We start from the raw sequence: 18,410 nt of genomic DNA on the forward strand, positions 1-18,410 counted from the left end.
TGATCTGGACAACCTCAGTATTTCACAGGCTACCTTTCCCATGTTTTCAGTGTCTTTGATATAAAATCAGAATTTTGTTATACACTTCCATGTATGAAAGTAATATGGTTTTATCCAGTGCTATGCCAATTCCATTTTAATTATCCACCTTTGGGCAAGTTGGCGAATCCTAACCTATATCCATTTAAAGTCAGTACCAGGGAAAATTTGTGACTAGGGCCTTCTTTGCGTGACAATATAATTTAAAGCACTTTACACAAAACAAATTTGGCAGACTTTGAACAAAGGATAATTCTCACACTGGGTGGCCTTCAGAACCAGATGCAAATGTATAGGAAAAGCAGCAACAGTACAAAACATTTTCCCTAAACTAAATATTTTGTCCAAATATGTGTTGATAAACTTAGAAAAAGGTGGGAGTAATCAGTTCTTTAGATCAAAAACAAAAAGCAGAGATTAATGAACTGTTTAAAAATGGTGTTACATCGTGAGAGAGTGAATTTGAACAGTCACAACTCAAAAACAAGAGAGGCAGGAAGGACTGTAGGATCCAGGGGGTCAGGAACACCAGAGTAACACTGCCCACAGATTCAACTAAGCAGGGCTCACCGACACTGAAGCAGAGATCAGGCACCCTGCATGAGTCTGAACTAGGTCTTCTGCAAATATGTTGGAGTTATTTAGCTTGGGAGTTCTTTGGGATTCCTAACTGGTAAGTGGATGTGTCTCTGACACTTGTGCCTGCTCACGAGACCCCCCTTCCTCCTCCTGGGTTGCCTCATCCGGCCTTGATATGAGGGTTTGTTCCTAGCCTTATTGCATCTTTTTAAAAATTTATTAATTTATTCATATTACATACAATGGTTATCGCATCCCTTGTATTCTCCCATTTCTCCCTCCCTCCCATTTCCCCCTTACTCCTCTCCCCTATGACTGTGACTGAGGGGGCCTCCTTCCCCTGTATATGCTCATAGGGTATCAAATCTTGGTAGCCTGCTATCCTTCCTCTGAGTGCCACCAGGTCTCCCTATCCATCTTTTTATGATGTTTTCTGTTGATATCCCTGGGACGCCTGTTCTTTCCTGATAAGAAAATGAGGAACAGTGAGTCTGAGAAAGAGCAGGTTAGGTTGTGAGTGTGTCTGTGGGCAACTGGAAAAAAAGGGTGGGGCTGGGGTCAGGATGTATTTTCTTTATGAATTAGATGAGAAGACATTTAAGCAAAAAACTGGCATGATACTTTTAAGTTAAAGATTCACAAACTTAGCAAAGTACTGGTATCTTTAAAATTTTCTAGAACAGATATCCAGTTTTCAGTCAATTTTTAAATTATTTGTTATTTTTCATTTTTTCTATAAAAGGCAGCATTGCTTTCATAATCAACCCTAGATGTCGCTTAGGCTTAAGAATAATATATTTATCACTGTACAATATAGCAGCATGAAAAATATGAAAGTTTATTATGGTCCATTTTCTTTTTAAATCTTACAAATTTTCCACAGTTGAAGACTAAGTTTACATTCCTATAACTCACTGTTTTATTTATTCTTCAATTCTTAAATTATCTGTACACATTAAATCAAAATATCGTATTGTCTAAAATATTACACTGTTCTCTGAAACTTATGAATACATAAGTCATTTATCTATTAAGTAAATTTCATCAACTACATTGGTATTTTATTTATTTATTTATTTTTTATTAATTTATTCTTGTTACATCTCAATGTTTATCCCATACCTTGCATCCTCCCATTCTTCCCTCCCCCCTATTGTCCCATTCTTCCCCTCCCCTATGACTGTTCCTGAGGGGGATTACCTCCCCCTGTATATGCTCATAGGGTATCAAGTCTCTTCTTGGCAACCTGCTGTCCTTCCTCTGAGTTCTACCAGGTCTCCCTCTCCAGGGGACGTGGTCAAATGTGAGGAACCAGAGTATGTGAGAAAGTCATATCCCACTCTCCACTCAACTGTGGAGAATGTTCTGAGCGTTGGCTAGATCTGGGTAGGGGCTTAAAGTTTGCCGCCTGTATTGTTCTTGGCTGGTGCCTTAGTTTGAGTGGGACCCCTGGGCCCAAATCTGCCTATCATAATGTTCTACTTGTAGGTTTCTAGGACCCTCTGGATCCTTCTACATTGCTATTCTCCCATGCTTCTCTCATTTAGAGTCCCAATAGGATGTCCTCCCCTCTGTCCCAGTTTCCTGGTAAGTGAAGGCTTTCGTGGGACATGCCCCTTGGGCTAGTATGCAGATATAAGTGAGTATATACCATTTGATTCTTTCTGCTTCTGGGTTAACTCACTCATTATGATCATTTCTAACTCAATCCATTTATCCACAAATTTCAGGAATTCCTTGTTTTTAATAGCTGAGTAATATTCCATAGTGTATATGTACCACAGTTTCTTTATCCATTCTTCTACTGATGGACACTTACGCTATTTCCATGTTCTGGCTATTATGAATAAGGCTGCTATGAACATGGTTGAGCAAATTTTCTTGTTGTGTGCTGGAGCATCTTCTGGGTATATTCCAAGGAGTGGAATAGCTGGGTCTTGAGGAAGCCCTATTCCCATTTTTCTGAGGTAGCACCAGATAGCTTTCCAAAGTGGCTGTACTAGTTTGCATTCCCACCAGCAATGAAGGAGTGTTCCACTCTCCCCACATCCTTACCAGCATGTGGTGTCACTTGAATTTTTTTTTATTAATTTATTCTTGTTACATCTCAATGTTTATCCCATCCCTTGTATCCTCCCATTCCTCCCCCCCCCCCATTTTCCCATTCTTCCCCTCCCCTATGACTGTTCCTGAGGGGGATTACCTCCCCCTGTATATGCTCATAGGGTACCAAGTCTCTTCTTGGCTACCAGCTGTCCTTCCTCTGAGTGCCACCAGGTCTCCCCCTCCAGGGGACATGGTCAAATGTGAGGCACCACAGTACGTGAGAAAGTCATATCCCACTTTCCACTCAACTGTGGAGAATATTCTGACCATTGGTTAGATCTGGGAAGGGGTTTAAAGTTTACCTCCTGTATTGTCCTTGGCTGGTGCCTTAGTTTGAGCGGGACCCCTGGACCCAAATCTGCCTATCATATTGTTCTACTTGTAGATTTCTAGGACCCTCTGTATCCTTTTATTTTGCTATTCTCCCATGCTTCTCTCATTTCGAGTCCCAATAGGATGCCCTCCCCTCTGTCCCAGCTTCCTGGTAAGTGAAGGCTTTCGTGGGACGTGCCCCTTGGGCTAGTATGCAGATATAAGTGAGTATATACCATTTGATTCTTTCTGCTTCTGGGTTAACTCACTCATTATGATCATTTCTAGCTCAATCAATTTATCCACAAATTTCAGAAATTCCTTGTTTTTAATAGCTGAGTAGTATTCCATAGTGTATATGTCCCACATTTTCTTTATCCACTCTTCTACTGAGGGACACTTAGGCTGTTTCCATGTTCTGGCTATTATGAATAAGGCTGCTATGAACATGGTTGAGCAAATTTTCTTGTTGTGTGCTGGAGCATCTTCTGGGTATATTCCAAGGAGTGGAATAGCTGGGTCTTGAGGAAGCCCTATTCCCATTTTTCTGAGATAGCACCAGATAGATTTCCAAAGTGGCTGTACTAGTTTGCATTCCCACCAGCAATGAAGGAGTGTTCCTCTCTCCCCACATCCTCGCCAGCATGGGGTGTCGCTTGAGTTTTTTATCTTAGCCATTCTGATGGGTGTAAGATGGAATCTCAGAGTTGTTTTGATTTGCATTTCCCTGATGACTAAGGAGGTTGAGCATTTCTTTAAGTGTTTCTCAGCCATTTGATATTCCTCTGTTGAAAATTCTCTGTTTAGTTCCAAGTCCCATTTCTCAATTGGGTTATTTGGTTTTGTGGTGTTTAATTTCTTGAGTTCTTTATATATTTTGGATATTAGACCTTTGTCAGATGTAGGGTTGGTGAAGATCTTTTCCCAGTCTGTAGGCTGTCGCTTTGTTCTCTTGATAGTGTCTCCTGCCTTACAAAAGCTTCTCTGCCTCACAAGGTCCCATTTATTAATGGTTGACATTAAGGCCTGGGCCATTGGTGTTCTGTTCAGGAAGTTGTCTCCTGTGCCAATATGTTCCAGGCTCTTTCCCATTTTTCCTCTAAGTGGCTTAGTGTCTCTGCTTTTATGTTGAGGTCTTTAATCCACTTGGATTTGAGTTTTGTGCAAGGTGACAAAAATGGGTCCAGTTTCAGTTTTTTACACATAGACCTCTAGTTAGACCAGCACCATTTGTTGAGGATGCTATCCTTTTTCCATTGAATGGATTTGGCTTCTTTGTCAAAAATCAAGTGACCATATGTGTGTGGATTCATATCTGGGTCTTCGATTCGATTCCACTGATCAACAAGCCTGTTTCTGTGCCAGTACCTTGCTGTTTTAATTACTATTGCTTTATAGTACAGTTTGAGTTCAGGTATGGATATTCCTCCGGAGCACCTTTTATTATACAAGATTGTTTTAGCTATTCTCTGTTTTTTGTGTTTCCATATGAAGTTCAGAATTGAACTTTCAATGTCTTTAAAAAATTGTGTAGGTTTTTGATTGGGGTTGCATTGAATCTGTAGATTGATTTTGGTAGGATGGCTATTTTTACTATGTTAATTCTCCCAATCCATGAGCAAGAAAGATCATTCCATCTTCTCAGGTCGTCTTCAATCTCTTTCTTCAGAGTTTTGAAATTTTTTACAAACAAGTCCTTCACTTGCTTCGTTAGAGTGACTCCTAGATATTTTATATTGCTTGTGGCTAATGTGAAGGGTGTGGTTTTTCTAATTTCTTCCTCTGCAAGCTTGTCATTTGTGTATAGGAAGGCTACAGACTTTTTTGAGATAATTTTGTATCCAGCCAATTTGCTGAAGGTGTTTATCAGCTGTAGGAGTTCTCTGGTGGAATTTTGAGGGTCAATTATGTACACTATCATATCATCTGCAAATAGGAATAATTTGACTTCCTCCTTTCCCATTTGGATACCCTTGATTTCCTTTTGTTGTCTTGTTGCTCTGGCTAAAACTTCTAGTACTATATTGAAGAGATATGGAGAGAGTGGGCAGCCTTGCCTTGTTCCCGATTTTAGAGGAATTTCCTTGAGAATCTCACCATATACTTTGATTTTGGCTATTGGCTTGCTGTATATAGCTTTTATTATGTTGAGGAAAGTGCCTTGTATGCCCGCTCTCTCTAAAACTTTAAACATGAATGGGTGTTGGATTTTATCAAATGCTTTCTCTGCATCCAAAGAGATGATCATGTGGTTTTTTATTTTCAGTTTGTTTATATGGTGGATTACATTGATGGATTTCCGTATATTAAACCATCCCTGCATGCCTGGAATGAAGCCTACTTGGTCATGATGAATGATATCTTTGATGTGTTCTTGTATTCGTTTTGCAAGTATTTTATTTAGTATTTTTGCATCAATGTTCATAAAAGAAATTGGTCTGAAATTCTCTTTCTTTGTTGGGTCTTTGTGAGGTTTAGATATCAATGAGACTATGGCCTCATAGAATAAATTTGGTAATTTTCCATCTATTTCTATCTTTTGGAGTAGCTTGAATAGTATCGGTATTAGCTCGCCCTTGAAGATCTGGTAGAATACTGCACTGAAACCATCTGGCCCTGGGTGTTTTTTGGTTGGGAGACTATCGATGATTGCTTCTATTTCTGTAGGGGAAATGGGACTATTTAGCTTGTTTATCTGTTCTTCACTTAACTTTGGCAAGTGAAATTGATCAAGAAAATCGGCCATTTCCCTTAGATTTTCAAATTTTGTGGCATATATGCCTTCAAAGTAGGATCTTATGATTCTTTGTATTTCTTTAGTGTCTGTTGTTATGTCACCCTTTTAGTTTCTGATTTTGTTGATTTCAATACTGTCTCTCTGCCTTTTAGTTAGTTTGGCTAACGGTCTGTCTATCTTGTTGATTTTCTCAAAGAACCAGCTCTTGGTTTTGTTGATTCTTTGGACTGTTTTCTTAGTTTCTAATTTGTTAATTTCAGCCCTGAGTTTGATTATTTCCAGATGTCTACTCCTCTTGGGTGTTTCTGCTTCTTTTTTTCCTAGGGCTTCCAGTTGTGTCGTAAAGATGCTTATGTGTGATGTTTCCAATTTCTTTTTAAAGGCACTTATTGCTATGAATTTTCCTGTTAGCACTGCTTTCAGTGTATCCCCCAAATGTGGGTATGTTGTTCCTTCATTTTCATTGAATTTCCGAAACTCCTTGATTTCTTTATTTCTCCCGGACCCAGGTGTCATTTAGCAGAGAGTTGTTTAGTTTCCATGTATGTGTAGGCTTTTTGTTATTTCTGTTATTGTTGAATTGCAGCCTAAGAGCATGGTGATCTGATAGGATACAAGGTATTATTTCAATCCTCTTGTATCTATTGAGGCTTGCTTTGTGACCCACGATGTGATCAGTTTTGGAGCAGGTTCCATGGGGTGCAGAGAAGAAGCTATATTCTTTCTTGTTTGGGTGAAAGGTTCTATAGATATCTGTTAGATCCATTTGACCCATGGCATTGGTTTATGATGTTATTTCTCGGCTTAGTTTCTGTTTCAACGACTTATCCTTCAGTGAGAGTGGGGTGTTGAAGTCCCTTACTATTATTGTGTGGGGATCGAAGTGTGGTTTAAGCTTTTTTAGCAGATGTTTTACAAATGTGGGTGCCCTTGTATTGGGAGCATAGATGCTCAGAATTGTGATATCATCTTGGTTGACTTTAACCTTTGATGAGTATGAAGTGTCCTTCCTCATCCCCTTTGATTAATTTTGGTTGAAAGTCTATTTTGTTCAATACTAAAATGGCTATGCTATTTGCTTGGAATATTTTTTTCCAACCTTTTACCCTGAGGTAATGCCTATCATTATGGGTGAGATGTGTTTCTTGAATGCAGAAAAATGTTGGATCTTGTTTATGTACCCATTCCGTTAGTCTGTGTCTTTTTATTGGAGAATTGAGACCATTGATATTGAGAGATATTAATGACCAGTGACTGTTAAGAGTCTTAATTTTGATGTTGTTTCCAGTCGAGCATTTGTGTAGTTGTGTTTTTGCCATGGGATAGTTATCTATTTCCTGGGTAGTTTTGGTTGTAGCTTGACCATTTGGGGTGGAGTTTTCCTTCTAGTACTTTCTGTAAAGCTGAATTTGTGGATAGGTACTGTTTGAATTTGTTTTTGTCATGGAATATTTTGTTTTCTCCATCAATGGTTATTGATAGTTTTGCTGGGTAAAGTAGTTTGGCCTGGCATCTGTGGTCTCTTAGGGTTTGCAGGATCTCTGTCCAGGCCCTTCTGGCTTCTATGGTCTCTGATGAGAAGTTGGGTGTAATTTTGATAGGTTTGCCATTAAATGTTATTTGGCTCTTTTCCCTTGCAGCTTTTAATATTTTTTTCTTTCTTCTGTATGTTTTGTGTTTTGATTATTATGTGACGGGAAGTTTTTCTTTTCTGGTCAATTCTATTTGGTGTTCTGTAGGCCTCTTGTATGTTTATAGGCATCTCTTTCTTTAGATTGGGGAAATTTTCTTCTATGATTTTGTTGAGAATAGTTTCTGGGCCTTGGAGTCTGATATCTTCTCTTTCTTCAATGCCTATTATCCTCAAATTTCCTCTTTTCATGTTGTCCTTAACCTCTTGGAGTTTTCCAGATTTGGCATTTTCTTTAATGGTTGCTTCAAGATCTGTGATTGAATCTTCTAGACCTGAAATTTGTTCTTCCATCTCTTGGAAGATGGAAGCTTCCATCTTAGAAAAGCTCACCTCTGTGTTGCTCGCCTTCTTCTCTGAGTTCTCACGTTCTCGCTTTTCTTCTGTCTGTGTGTTTATCACTGAATTCATTTTCATTTTCATATCTTGAACTGACTTTTTGATTTCTTTCATCTGATTGTTTGTATATTCCTGAGTTTCTTCCATTGCCTCTTTATTGGTCTTCAGAGCTTGAACCATTTTCTTTATTTCTTTCATCTGGTTGTTTGCATTTTCCTGCAATTTTTCCAGTTCCACTCTTTTATATCTCTCACCTGTTTGTTTGCGTCTTCCTGCATTTGATTAGGAATTTTATTTGTTTCCTCCATTACCATCCTCATTACTACGGATTTGAGGTGATTTTCTTGTATTTCCATTGAATTTGAGTTCTCTGGGTTGTTTTCTTTGGGATAGCTGGAAAGTGGAGATGCCATGTTGTTTTGGGTTTTTTTGCATATGCTTTTTCACTGTCCTTTAGACATCTTGCCATCTTTGTTTTTGTTGGGTAGCTTCCAGAGTTGGATTGAGGGAGTCTGATGATAGATTCACTTGTTTTCTCAAGATTTCCCTAGGCTGGGAGCTCTAATGCTTCACTGGTGTGGATGTTAGGAGGTTAGCCCTGTTGTTTTGGACTCTTACAGCCAGTGATCCTCAGCTCCCCTGTGATGTGGGTCCTGCAATCGTTCTGGGTCTCTAAATGTGCGTTGGGTCAGACCAAGGTATCCACAGCCTTCTGTGTCCCCTGCCAAGTCCAGCCAGGAACACTAGGCCCGAACCATGGGCCAAACTCAGCTAGATTCTCAGGCCCTGAACTGTCTGCCGGGCTCAGCTAGGGATTCTGGGCCCAAAATGCACACAGGGTCTAGTCAGAATGTTTGGGCTGGTACTACGCACAAAGCTCAGCTAGGGGATTTTGGCCCAAAGTGCGTGCTGTGGTCAGTTATTGACTCAGGGCCTGAACTGTCTGCCAATCTCAGCCAGGAATCTGGATTCAAACTGCACACTATGTCCAACCAGAGTCTTAGAGCCGGTGGAACTGAGCGCTCCACCCAGCCTGCGTCACAGCAAGTGTACTGCGGCTGCGCTGAGCTAGGGCTTCCAGTGGAACTGAGCACTCTACCCAGCCTGTGTCACAGCAAGAGAACTGCGGCAGTGCTGAGCTAGGGCTTCCAGTGGAGCTGAGTGCTCTGCCCAGCCTGCGTCACAGCAGGAGAACTGCAGCTGCACTGAGCCAGCGCCGGTGGTGGAACTGAACGTTCTGCCCAGCCTGCGTCACAGCAGGAGAACTGCGGCTGCGCTGAGCCAGTGCCGGTGGTGGAACCGAGCACTCTTTCCAGCCTGCGTCACAGCAGGAGAAGTGTGGCTGCGCTGAGCCAGCGCCAGTGGTGGAACTGAGTGCTCCGCCCAGACTGCGTCACCGCAGGGGAGCTGTGGCGGTGCCTAGGGTGGAACTGAGCGCTCTGCCAAGCCTGTGCCACAGCAGGGAAGCTGTGGCCGCGTTGAGTTAGTGCCTCGGGCAGAATTGCTTGCTGGGCTGGGCCAGAACCCGGGACTCTGGGGCCGAACTCTCCGCCGAGTCCAGTCTGGGTCCCAAGGCACCACTCGACTGAAATCCTGCCCGGAGTCCCCTCTCCCGCAGCAACTCCCACCGGCCACCACATCAATCGCCTCCACCAGAAGGCTATGATCTGCAAACCTCAGCCACCGCCACTGGTGTGGCTGGTGCCACTGCTGCTGCCTCTGCCGCTCCAATCTGAGAAAATCCACGCTCCTCCCGTGTGCAGGGGCACACAGGTCCTCCGCACCCTGGTCCCTCCAAACCGTGGAGCACTCCTGTTGCCGTGGTGTGGGGACCTTGGTGTTCCTGGCTCAGAAATCTGTGCAATTCCCTGAATTGTTCACTGGAGCCTCCAAACACGGTCCTCACTGCTCACCGCCATCTTGGATCTGATCACATTTGGTATTTTAAAGTATACTTTATTTAAACAAATTATTAAGATAATAACCTAATTATTTTGATGTGTTGAGGTCTATTGACAACACTGTAAATTTTCTATATGGTAGTTAAGTTAGGAAATGGCACGTAATTTTTTTTCAATCTACAAAACCTTAAAAATTATGTATTCCACTGTTCATTTGATCACTGGAATGACCTTCGTGAAAACACTAGAAATGTGTTTTGTACAGCCTAAAGTTAAAACACATTTCACAGGCTTATACAGGACACTTTGGTATAGTAATGCCATTCATTTTAATAGAAAGGTCTGGGTTTATACTAGCCTTAACCATGTTTGGTATATATGGATATATTTATGCACAATGTAAGGTATAATGAACAATTCTATACTCAAAACCCTAGGATTTTTTTATTTTATTTTTAAATGACATCTTTGGAGTAACAAAGATCTGATCATTTAATTATTCTCTCTTTTGAAACCTAAATTAAAGTCAATACATCCACTATTTGTTATAATAATCAAATAATATAAACTGAGGAAATAAAATTTATTGGCTTTGGGAAAGGGTGATAATAGACCATAGTTGCATTGTTTTGTTATCCTTGGTATGTCTTTTATTGAACTAGAAACAACATAAAATAAGAACTTGTGTTTTCACTAACGTCTGGGACCTGGAGCCCAACCCAGAAGCTGCAGGCTAACTGGGGACTAGGAATTGTGAAATTCCTCATGGCTCAATTTATTTCCTGAGACCAGAAGTAACTTTGACTGAAATAGGCCTTGAGAGAGTAGAATTTTATTACTGGCCCAGCCACCAGAGTGAGTTAAAAATTTAGGGTGAGAAGGAAATAAGTTAAAATCAAGGAGAATAAATTATGGGACTAACATGTAGATAAGAGAGACAGAGGGAAATATACAAGAATACAAGGCTAATTGGGGAGTTTGAATAACTGAGATAAATAAATGGTTTTCTTTAACTATTTCTCATAAAGAAATACACTTTGCAATTAATTAAAAATAAATATTATACAGTTTAGGCCTTCATTCATATTTTAATTAGTAGCTTAATAAAACAGTCATTTAACATAAATCATTTGTGTAATTGAGTATTCAGTTTCTGTTTAAGTTCCAAAAGATTTGTAATGATGCTCTTTTCCACAGTGCTTTGTCCTGCCAATGAGTTACGTCTGGATTCAACAGGAGTTATACTGAGTCCTGGATATCCTGACAGTTACCCAAATCTGCAGATGTGTGCATGGAGTATCTCAGTGGAAAAGGGCTATAATATCAGCATGTTTGTAGAATTCTTCCAGACAGAAAAAGAATTTGATGTTCTTCAGGTGTATGATGGTAACCATGGGTTATATTTATTGGTTATTTATAAATTTACATCTAATATCCTAACTGTACATGTGGATGTTCATTATGTCCTATATTATTTTTATCCTGTATATATTTTAAGTTACATGAACTCCATTCTACGTGATCCAACATCAAGAATGTAGATACCTTGATGTAGTTGTTGTGAATTGGACTTTAAAGAAAAATATTAAAATGCCTAGTAAAAGCATTTTATATTAGATATTTCTTATTATTGATAAATCATACTGAGAGTAAAACAACTTCAGTAGGTAATACTATCATAAGCATATAAGCACTGGAAGTAAATGGGGATATAATCATTAACATATATCTATTTATATTATTTTCTCTCCAAAGGACCGAATATTCAGAGTCCAGTGCTTGTTTCCCTCAGTGGAGATTATTCAGCTGCTTTTAATGTGACCAGCAATGGTCACGAAGTATTCCTTCAATGGTCCGCTGATCATGGCAATAACAAGAAAGGCTTCAGAATAAGATACATTGGTATGTGATGTTTATAATTTTAGCCACTATCTCAACTCTACCATTATCATTTATTTATCAATATTGAGATTGTCATTAAAGAGTTAAGGTGGCAATTGACGTAGGTTCAGCAGTTAAGAGCGTGTATTGCTTATGGGAGAATCTGTAGTCTTCTCACATGGTGGTCCATAACTTTCTGTAATTCCAGTCCCAGGAGATCTGGTGTCCACTATTGATCTCTGCTTGTGGCGGGCGTGTGTTCTGTGCACATGCATGCATGCAGACAAACATTTATACACAGAATGCAGGACAAGAAAATAAAAAACAGACAGAGGAATTTAGATATTATTCAGTTAGATGTTAATAAGAATGACAGACCGTGCATTGTTGCTTCTTGAGTGACCTGAGTTACTCTCTCTATGTCTCAATTTTGTTCTGTGATAAAATAATTCCACACCATCCATTTATTGGTTGTCTATCACATTAAAAGCCCATAGGGTGTTTACAACTTAGATTAATTATAAGTGAACTACTGATAAATTAATTCAAACTGAATGTTTGATTCTTTTTTTAAAATAGATTTGTTTCCTTTAACATGGTGAAATTAGTTATAATGTAATATATTTATTGTCTGATCTTTTAAAATGAAACATTAATTGAGTTTAATCAGAAATAAATATCTGGTTTTAGTTCTTCTCCATCTCTTTAAATATTTTCTAAAATATCTTAGTTGTTGCAAGACATATCCTTAAATACACTTAAAAACTACAATAAAAATAATTAGAGAGTTGTGGGCTCAGTATATATTTTATATTTATTATTTATTTTGGTTTTTTGAAACAGAGTTTCTCTCTGTAGCTTCACTGTTCTGAACTCATTTTATAGACCAAGATAGCCTCAGACTCAAAGAGATCCACTTGCCTTTTTCTCCCGAGTGCTGGGATTAAAGGTGTGTACCACCATGACCAGCCTCAGTATTTAGTTTAATATCAAGGTGACATCACTTTTATGTCCTCTCCTTTTAATAATAAGGTATACTATTTTTTAACACAATAATTGTTTTGGATTGTGTTTGAATATAAACGGTTGTCCATTATAGGAGGCATGTATTTCTTTCTTTCTTTTGTTGTAATCCTCGATGATGTCAAAAAGCTATGAATCTGGGTTAGAAGCATGTTTTTTCAGTGTTAAAACACTGATTCCTATAAATCCCTTCAACTATAAATATTTTATCAATAACTTTGATACAATTCAGAATCTATAACAAATGACTCTCACTGATAGAATATATACTCTATCATTTATATGAATTAAAATACTTATCAATTGTACACAGGAACATATGTATATATAGGTATTTACATATAATTTACATTTAAAATAATCCTGCCTTGTAACTTTTATTTTAAAATAACAACATAATAATTATAATTAAACAGTAATTACTTTCTCATATCTTAAAAGAAAAACTGCATCTTTATTAATTTGCTTACAAATTGTGTAGTATCATAAAGCTGAAGACAAAAGAAGAATGCTCTTAAAACTAAAGGTGTGCTTGAGACACCTTAAAGATTATTTGTATTTAAACAATGTTTCAATCACATGAAATACATAATTTTTTACCTTATAATTCTTGAGCTCAAACATTATTCTAAGTAATAATTGTTCAAATGAAGCAATTATAGACAATTTATTAATTGTTATAAATCAATTTTTATTTACATTAACATTGCTGAAAAATTTTGATATAGGTATAAAGAAACATCTTTTTAGTGTTTGATATGGTGTATATACTTTTTCCTGTTAGAACTGACAACTTATGTCATATATATATTCTAAAGCCAATTTATTTAATCACTATTTACTTCCAACTTTCTTTTTTTAAATTTTTTAATTAATTTATTCTTGTTACATCTCAATGTTTATCCCATCCCTTGTATCCTCCCATTCTTCCCTCCCCCCCTCATTTTCCCCTTATTCCCCTTCCTATGACTGTTCCTGAGGGGGATTACCTCCCCCTGTATGTGCTCATAGAGTATCAAGTCTCTTCTTGGCAACCTGTTGTCCTTCCTCTGAGTGCCACCAGGTCTCCCCCTCCAGGGGTCATGGTCAAATGTGAGGCACCAGAGTACGTGAGAAAGTCATATCCCACTCTCCACTCAACTGTGGAGAATGTTCTGAGCGTTGGCTAGATCTGGGCAGAAAGAATCAAATGGTATATACTCACTTATATCTGCATACTAGCCCAATAGGCATGTCCCACGAAAGCCTTCACTTACCAGGAAACTGGGACAGAGGGGAGGACATCCTTTTGGGACTCTAAATGAGAGAAGCATGGGAGAATAGCAAAGTAGAAGGATGCAGAGGGTCCTAGAAACCTACAAGTAGAACATTATGATAGGCAGATTTGGGCCCAGGGGTCCCGCTCAAACTAAGGCACCAGCCAAGGACAATACAGGCAGTAAACTTTAGGCCCCTACCCAGATCTACTTCCAACTTTCTATGTCCTCAGATGATACTGACATTTCAAAAATTAACCATAACATGACAAACTTAATGGTCTCCAAAGAATACATATGAAAATTGTACTTGAAATTATCTTTTGTAATTTCAAACTTCAGTAATGAAACTTTTATTTTATTGACAATGTTTATAATGCTATAACTAATTAATCAGTAAGGAAATTGTAATAGAGTAGCAAAAGTGATTATAAAATCTAAAGATTAATTTTAACACCAGTCAAATGAACTTCATGCCTTACACTGATACAGGTCTCTAGAGAAAAGTTTATTGTGACATGTAAACATGCTCCATTATTTTTCTCCCAACCTGTGACAAATTGTCTTTCAGATAACAAGTAATTTGGCAGAGCATTTGCATATCCACAGGTAACAGAAAGCATTTAAAAGCAGAAGACATTTTAGATGACAGTAAAAATTGCGAGAGAATCTAGGCATAGTTAAACATCCTACAGGTCATGAAGTTGACATTTTAAGATGAATTAAAATGTGTGATGATTATTGAAATGCAATAACTAAGTTATCATTAATGGCATCATTGTTCATAAGCTTGGACGGTAAAGAATGTCTAATTGTTGATTAAGCAGTGGTTGTTTTCCTTTTTCCTTTGGAAAGCCTTCTATTGTAGCACACCAGAATCCCCACCTCATGGCTACATCATCAGTCAGACAGGGGGACAACTGAACAGTGTGGTCCGCTGGGCCTGTGATCGAGGCTTCCGGCTCATTGGGAAGAGCAGTGCGGTGTGCAGAAAGTCCTCCTATGGCTATCATTCATGGGATGCTCCGGTCCCTGCCTGTCAAGGTGAAGTATCTTATCCCAAAATAGAAATAAACATTAATACATGATTAACCTTACTTTTTTAACCTTAAGCCTAAAGTAGACATTATCAAATATTCATATTTAGCAGCACATAATAGTGTACCTGTCCTGGGGGTGGACTATAAAGACACAAAATTGATTTTGAGACACAAAATTTGAGAATTCCTCTTGTTATATAATCATTGTGTCATAAGTTTTTACTTGAATATATGTTTTATCTACAAACTTATCATATTAGTTACTTTAGTGAAAAAAAGAGTTGGAACTTGAGTTAGTGTATTTGAAGATAATACTAAGGTTGGATAAGAATGCCACAGATTTTTAGTTTAAAGTGTACATAATTATGCTCTCAGAGAAACAAATTTATGACAAAGAATCTAGATAATTATCCAGTACTTTTTCTTGTCTTTAGTTTTCTGTCTTGGCAGGACTATAGTCCTCATTCTCACTTGTAATTTATTACAAAATAAAACCCTGTGGGCATTTGGAACTGGAATAACACAATGACAAACTTGTTATTCAACACATGATCTTTTGATGAAGATGTCATGTAAAAAGGTAGTACAGTTCTTACTTTTAGATAGTATGTAATCAAGTCGAAGGAAACCTCAATTATACAAAATAATAGATGGCGACTTAAAATTCAATTTTTTCCCAAAATAGGGTTTCTCTGTATAGTACCGAAACTCCCTCAGTAGCACATGCTGGCCTCAGATTCAGAGATCTGCCTGCTGTCTCTGCCTCTCAAGTCTTAGGATTAAAGGTATGAGCCTTCATTGCTCTACTAATTGAAATATTTAATTTATCCTATTATTTTTCAATATGAAAATTATATACACAAAATATATATTCATATACGCACACTTACAAATATGAACACATACACACACACACTCACACACACACACACACTCACACACACACACACACACACACACACACACACAAATATACATGGATGCATTATATAATCTATTTGTTAACCAGAATACAATGGTTTCTCTAGCAATGCTAAATTTTCCAATATTAAAGATACAGGACAGTATCAGTGAACAAATAATAGATTGTAACTTTCATCTAATTTGAGAGAGCTCATAGGAAAAACTAACAGTAAAACTGGTTAATTACAATTTAAAACCAAACAACATTAAGCTAAAATTGTCTGAGGAATAGCAATTACCAAACAACTGGAGTAGCTTCTTATATTTACCTATTTTAAAACTTTTAATTGATAGAGAATTAAGTCCCATGGGTATATGCGTAGACACATTATATGAAAGAATTATTGCTCCTTTATTCTATCCATGTAGAAAACATTCACCTACCTGTTAGGTTTCTGGGAATCATCATGTCTTTAGCAAGTTAATAGTTGAGGCACTGATGTCATGCAGATTAAGTATATTTAAGGAAACTTCAATTCTTGCCTTTGACCAGTGAGTAGTAAGTATATGTTAACTTCTTTTTAAAAAATATTTTTACTTTTTTATTTAATTAATTTATTCAGATTACAATTCAATTGTTATCCCATCACCTGTATCTTCCCGTACCTCCCTCCCTCCTGCTTTTAGCCAATTCCCCTCTTTCTCTTAAGACTCATTGGAGAACAATGTTATATCTCATGTAATAATAATCATAAGAATAAAACACATGGAACTAAACCTAAGTCATATATGCTTTAAATTAATGTTGAAATATTTTATATTGAAGTTTTACATTATAGTTTATGTATATTTATGTATTATAAACATTTTATCATGTATATGTATATTATGTATGTATATGTATAATGATTATATAAGCTTTAAATTTAAAAAAACTTACATAAAGTTTTATTTTTCTATTAGGTTTAGTTGTATGAGTGGGTGGGTGTGGGTGTCAGTGGGTGTGCCCAGTTGAATACAGGAGTTTGTAGATACTGGTAGCCTTGGATAGTGCTGGAGCGGGAGTTTCAGGTCGCTGTGAACCTCTGATCAGGGGAGTTCCTCTGTACGATCCTCATGCATTCTTGAACTATGATCATCTTTCCAGAGCTGTATATTTACCTTAAAAGAAAATCACCTCAAACTTTCTGAAAAATTCCAATTGCTTTCCAGATTCAGTTCTATAGTATCATCAATTTTAGGTGAATAATATTACATTTATACACGGTGAGTCACATTACTTTGTCATCAGTATTTATTCAAAGATTTATATTGTTATGATAAGCAAGTTGAAGTATCATTGAAAGGAAATCCAATTGATCTTGTAAAATTATTCAGTAGTTGAAGTTCAGGGTGATACAATCTTATCATTGAAACCTCTAAAAATATTATTTTTGGAAAAATATGTTTTTGATTGAGGAGGAGCATGGGGTCCCTGGTCAGGATCTCCACAAGGAGACTATCAAGGCTGGCAGATGTGGACTCAGGTGCACCTGCACAAACTGATACAGCAACCGAGGACATTTCAAGCAGAGAAACCTAGTCCCTGTTCAGGCTCCATTTGGGGAATGGGAGTGGATAGCGGTGGAGGAGCTCTGACTGGAACTCCAGTTCCTGAGATTTGACCACTAACCCTTCAGAGAGAGGCCCTGTGGGAACACAGGGGAAGGCGATGCAGGCTCTCCAGATGAGACTGAATAGGCTGCAGTCAGATGGTGGGAAAGTAGGAACCCCTCTTGTCAGAGGTCGAGGGGAAGGGAACAGGGTGAAGAGGGAGCGGGAACAGGAAGATAAGAGCGAGGGGATTACAATAAGGATGTAACGTGAATACATAATAAAAATATAAATTCCTTCATAAAAATATTGAGGTTTTTTTGTACATGTGCCCTATTTTGGGGTATTGCTAATTATGGCATTGGGAAGAGCTATTCACGTAGCACAGACTTTTAATGTCACTTTTGTTTATGTTCTTCAATGAATTATTCCCCTTGCATGTCGATATCTCAGACATCCTAACATTTACTTACTTCACTATTAGTTAAACAACATCAGCAAGCTAAAAATAGAAAATGTCCTTGGCCTTCTATGTTTGAGTTCCGTGAATTATTTCTCTTTTTGAACACTGGATAGCCACTGATTGACACACACACAGGACCTTGTATCAGGAACGGAAGGACCCCATCTCATGACTCAACTAAACACTGGTGCTGTTCGAAAAAACAGTAACTTTGTGGTCACTGATTCACTTTTAAATTCTGTTTTCCTAGAATTCCATAGAGAAGCAACCTTGACAGCCTTTCAGAGATGATTCTCCTGAACAAAGTTATGTTCAGTCTTTCTCTTTCTTGAGCAGGAAAGTAGCGTTAGTCAGATTTTCTTAGAGGAAATACACACACACACACACACACACATACTATTTTTGTAATACTAGAAACTTTACATATTTATTATATTGGCTTTAATACAGTGGGATTTATTTATTAGAGAGAATTTATTCGACTATCTTACAGAATATGGTTCAGCTAGACCAACAAAGTCTCTCTCCCATGAAAAGTTTAATAATCC

The 18,410-nt window shown here is 37.9% G+C and overlaps 1 protein-coding gene across 2 annotated transcripts in view; it reads left to right on the forward strand.

Moving 5' to 3' along the window:
- Csmd3 (CUB and Sushi multiple domains 3) overlaps positions 1-18,410 on the forward strand; it is a 1,090,370-nt gene that overhangs the window by 982,579 nt on the left and 89,381 nt on the right. For both annotated transcript variants that reach the window (XM_051159708.1, XM_051159709.1), the window contains 3 exons: positions 10,901-11,089; positions 11,459-11,605; positions 14,719-14,907. In XM_051159708.1, coding sequence (XP_051015665.1) covers positions 10,901-11,089; positions 11,459-11,605; positions 14,719-14,907 — 525 coding nt within the window. The remainder of the gene's footprint in view (positions 1-10,900; positions 11,090-11,458; positions 11,606-14,718; positions 14,908-18,410) is intronic.

This window comes from Acomys russatus, chromosome 17, assembly GCF_903995435.1.
Source record: "Acomys russatus chromosome 17, mAcoRus1.1, whole genome shotgun sequence".
NCBI classification, from domain to species: domain Eukaryota; kingdom Metazoa; phylum Chordata; class Mammalia; order Rodentia; family Muridae; genus Acomys; species Acomys russatus.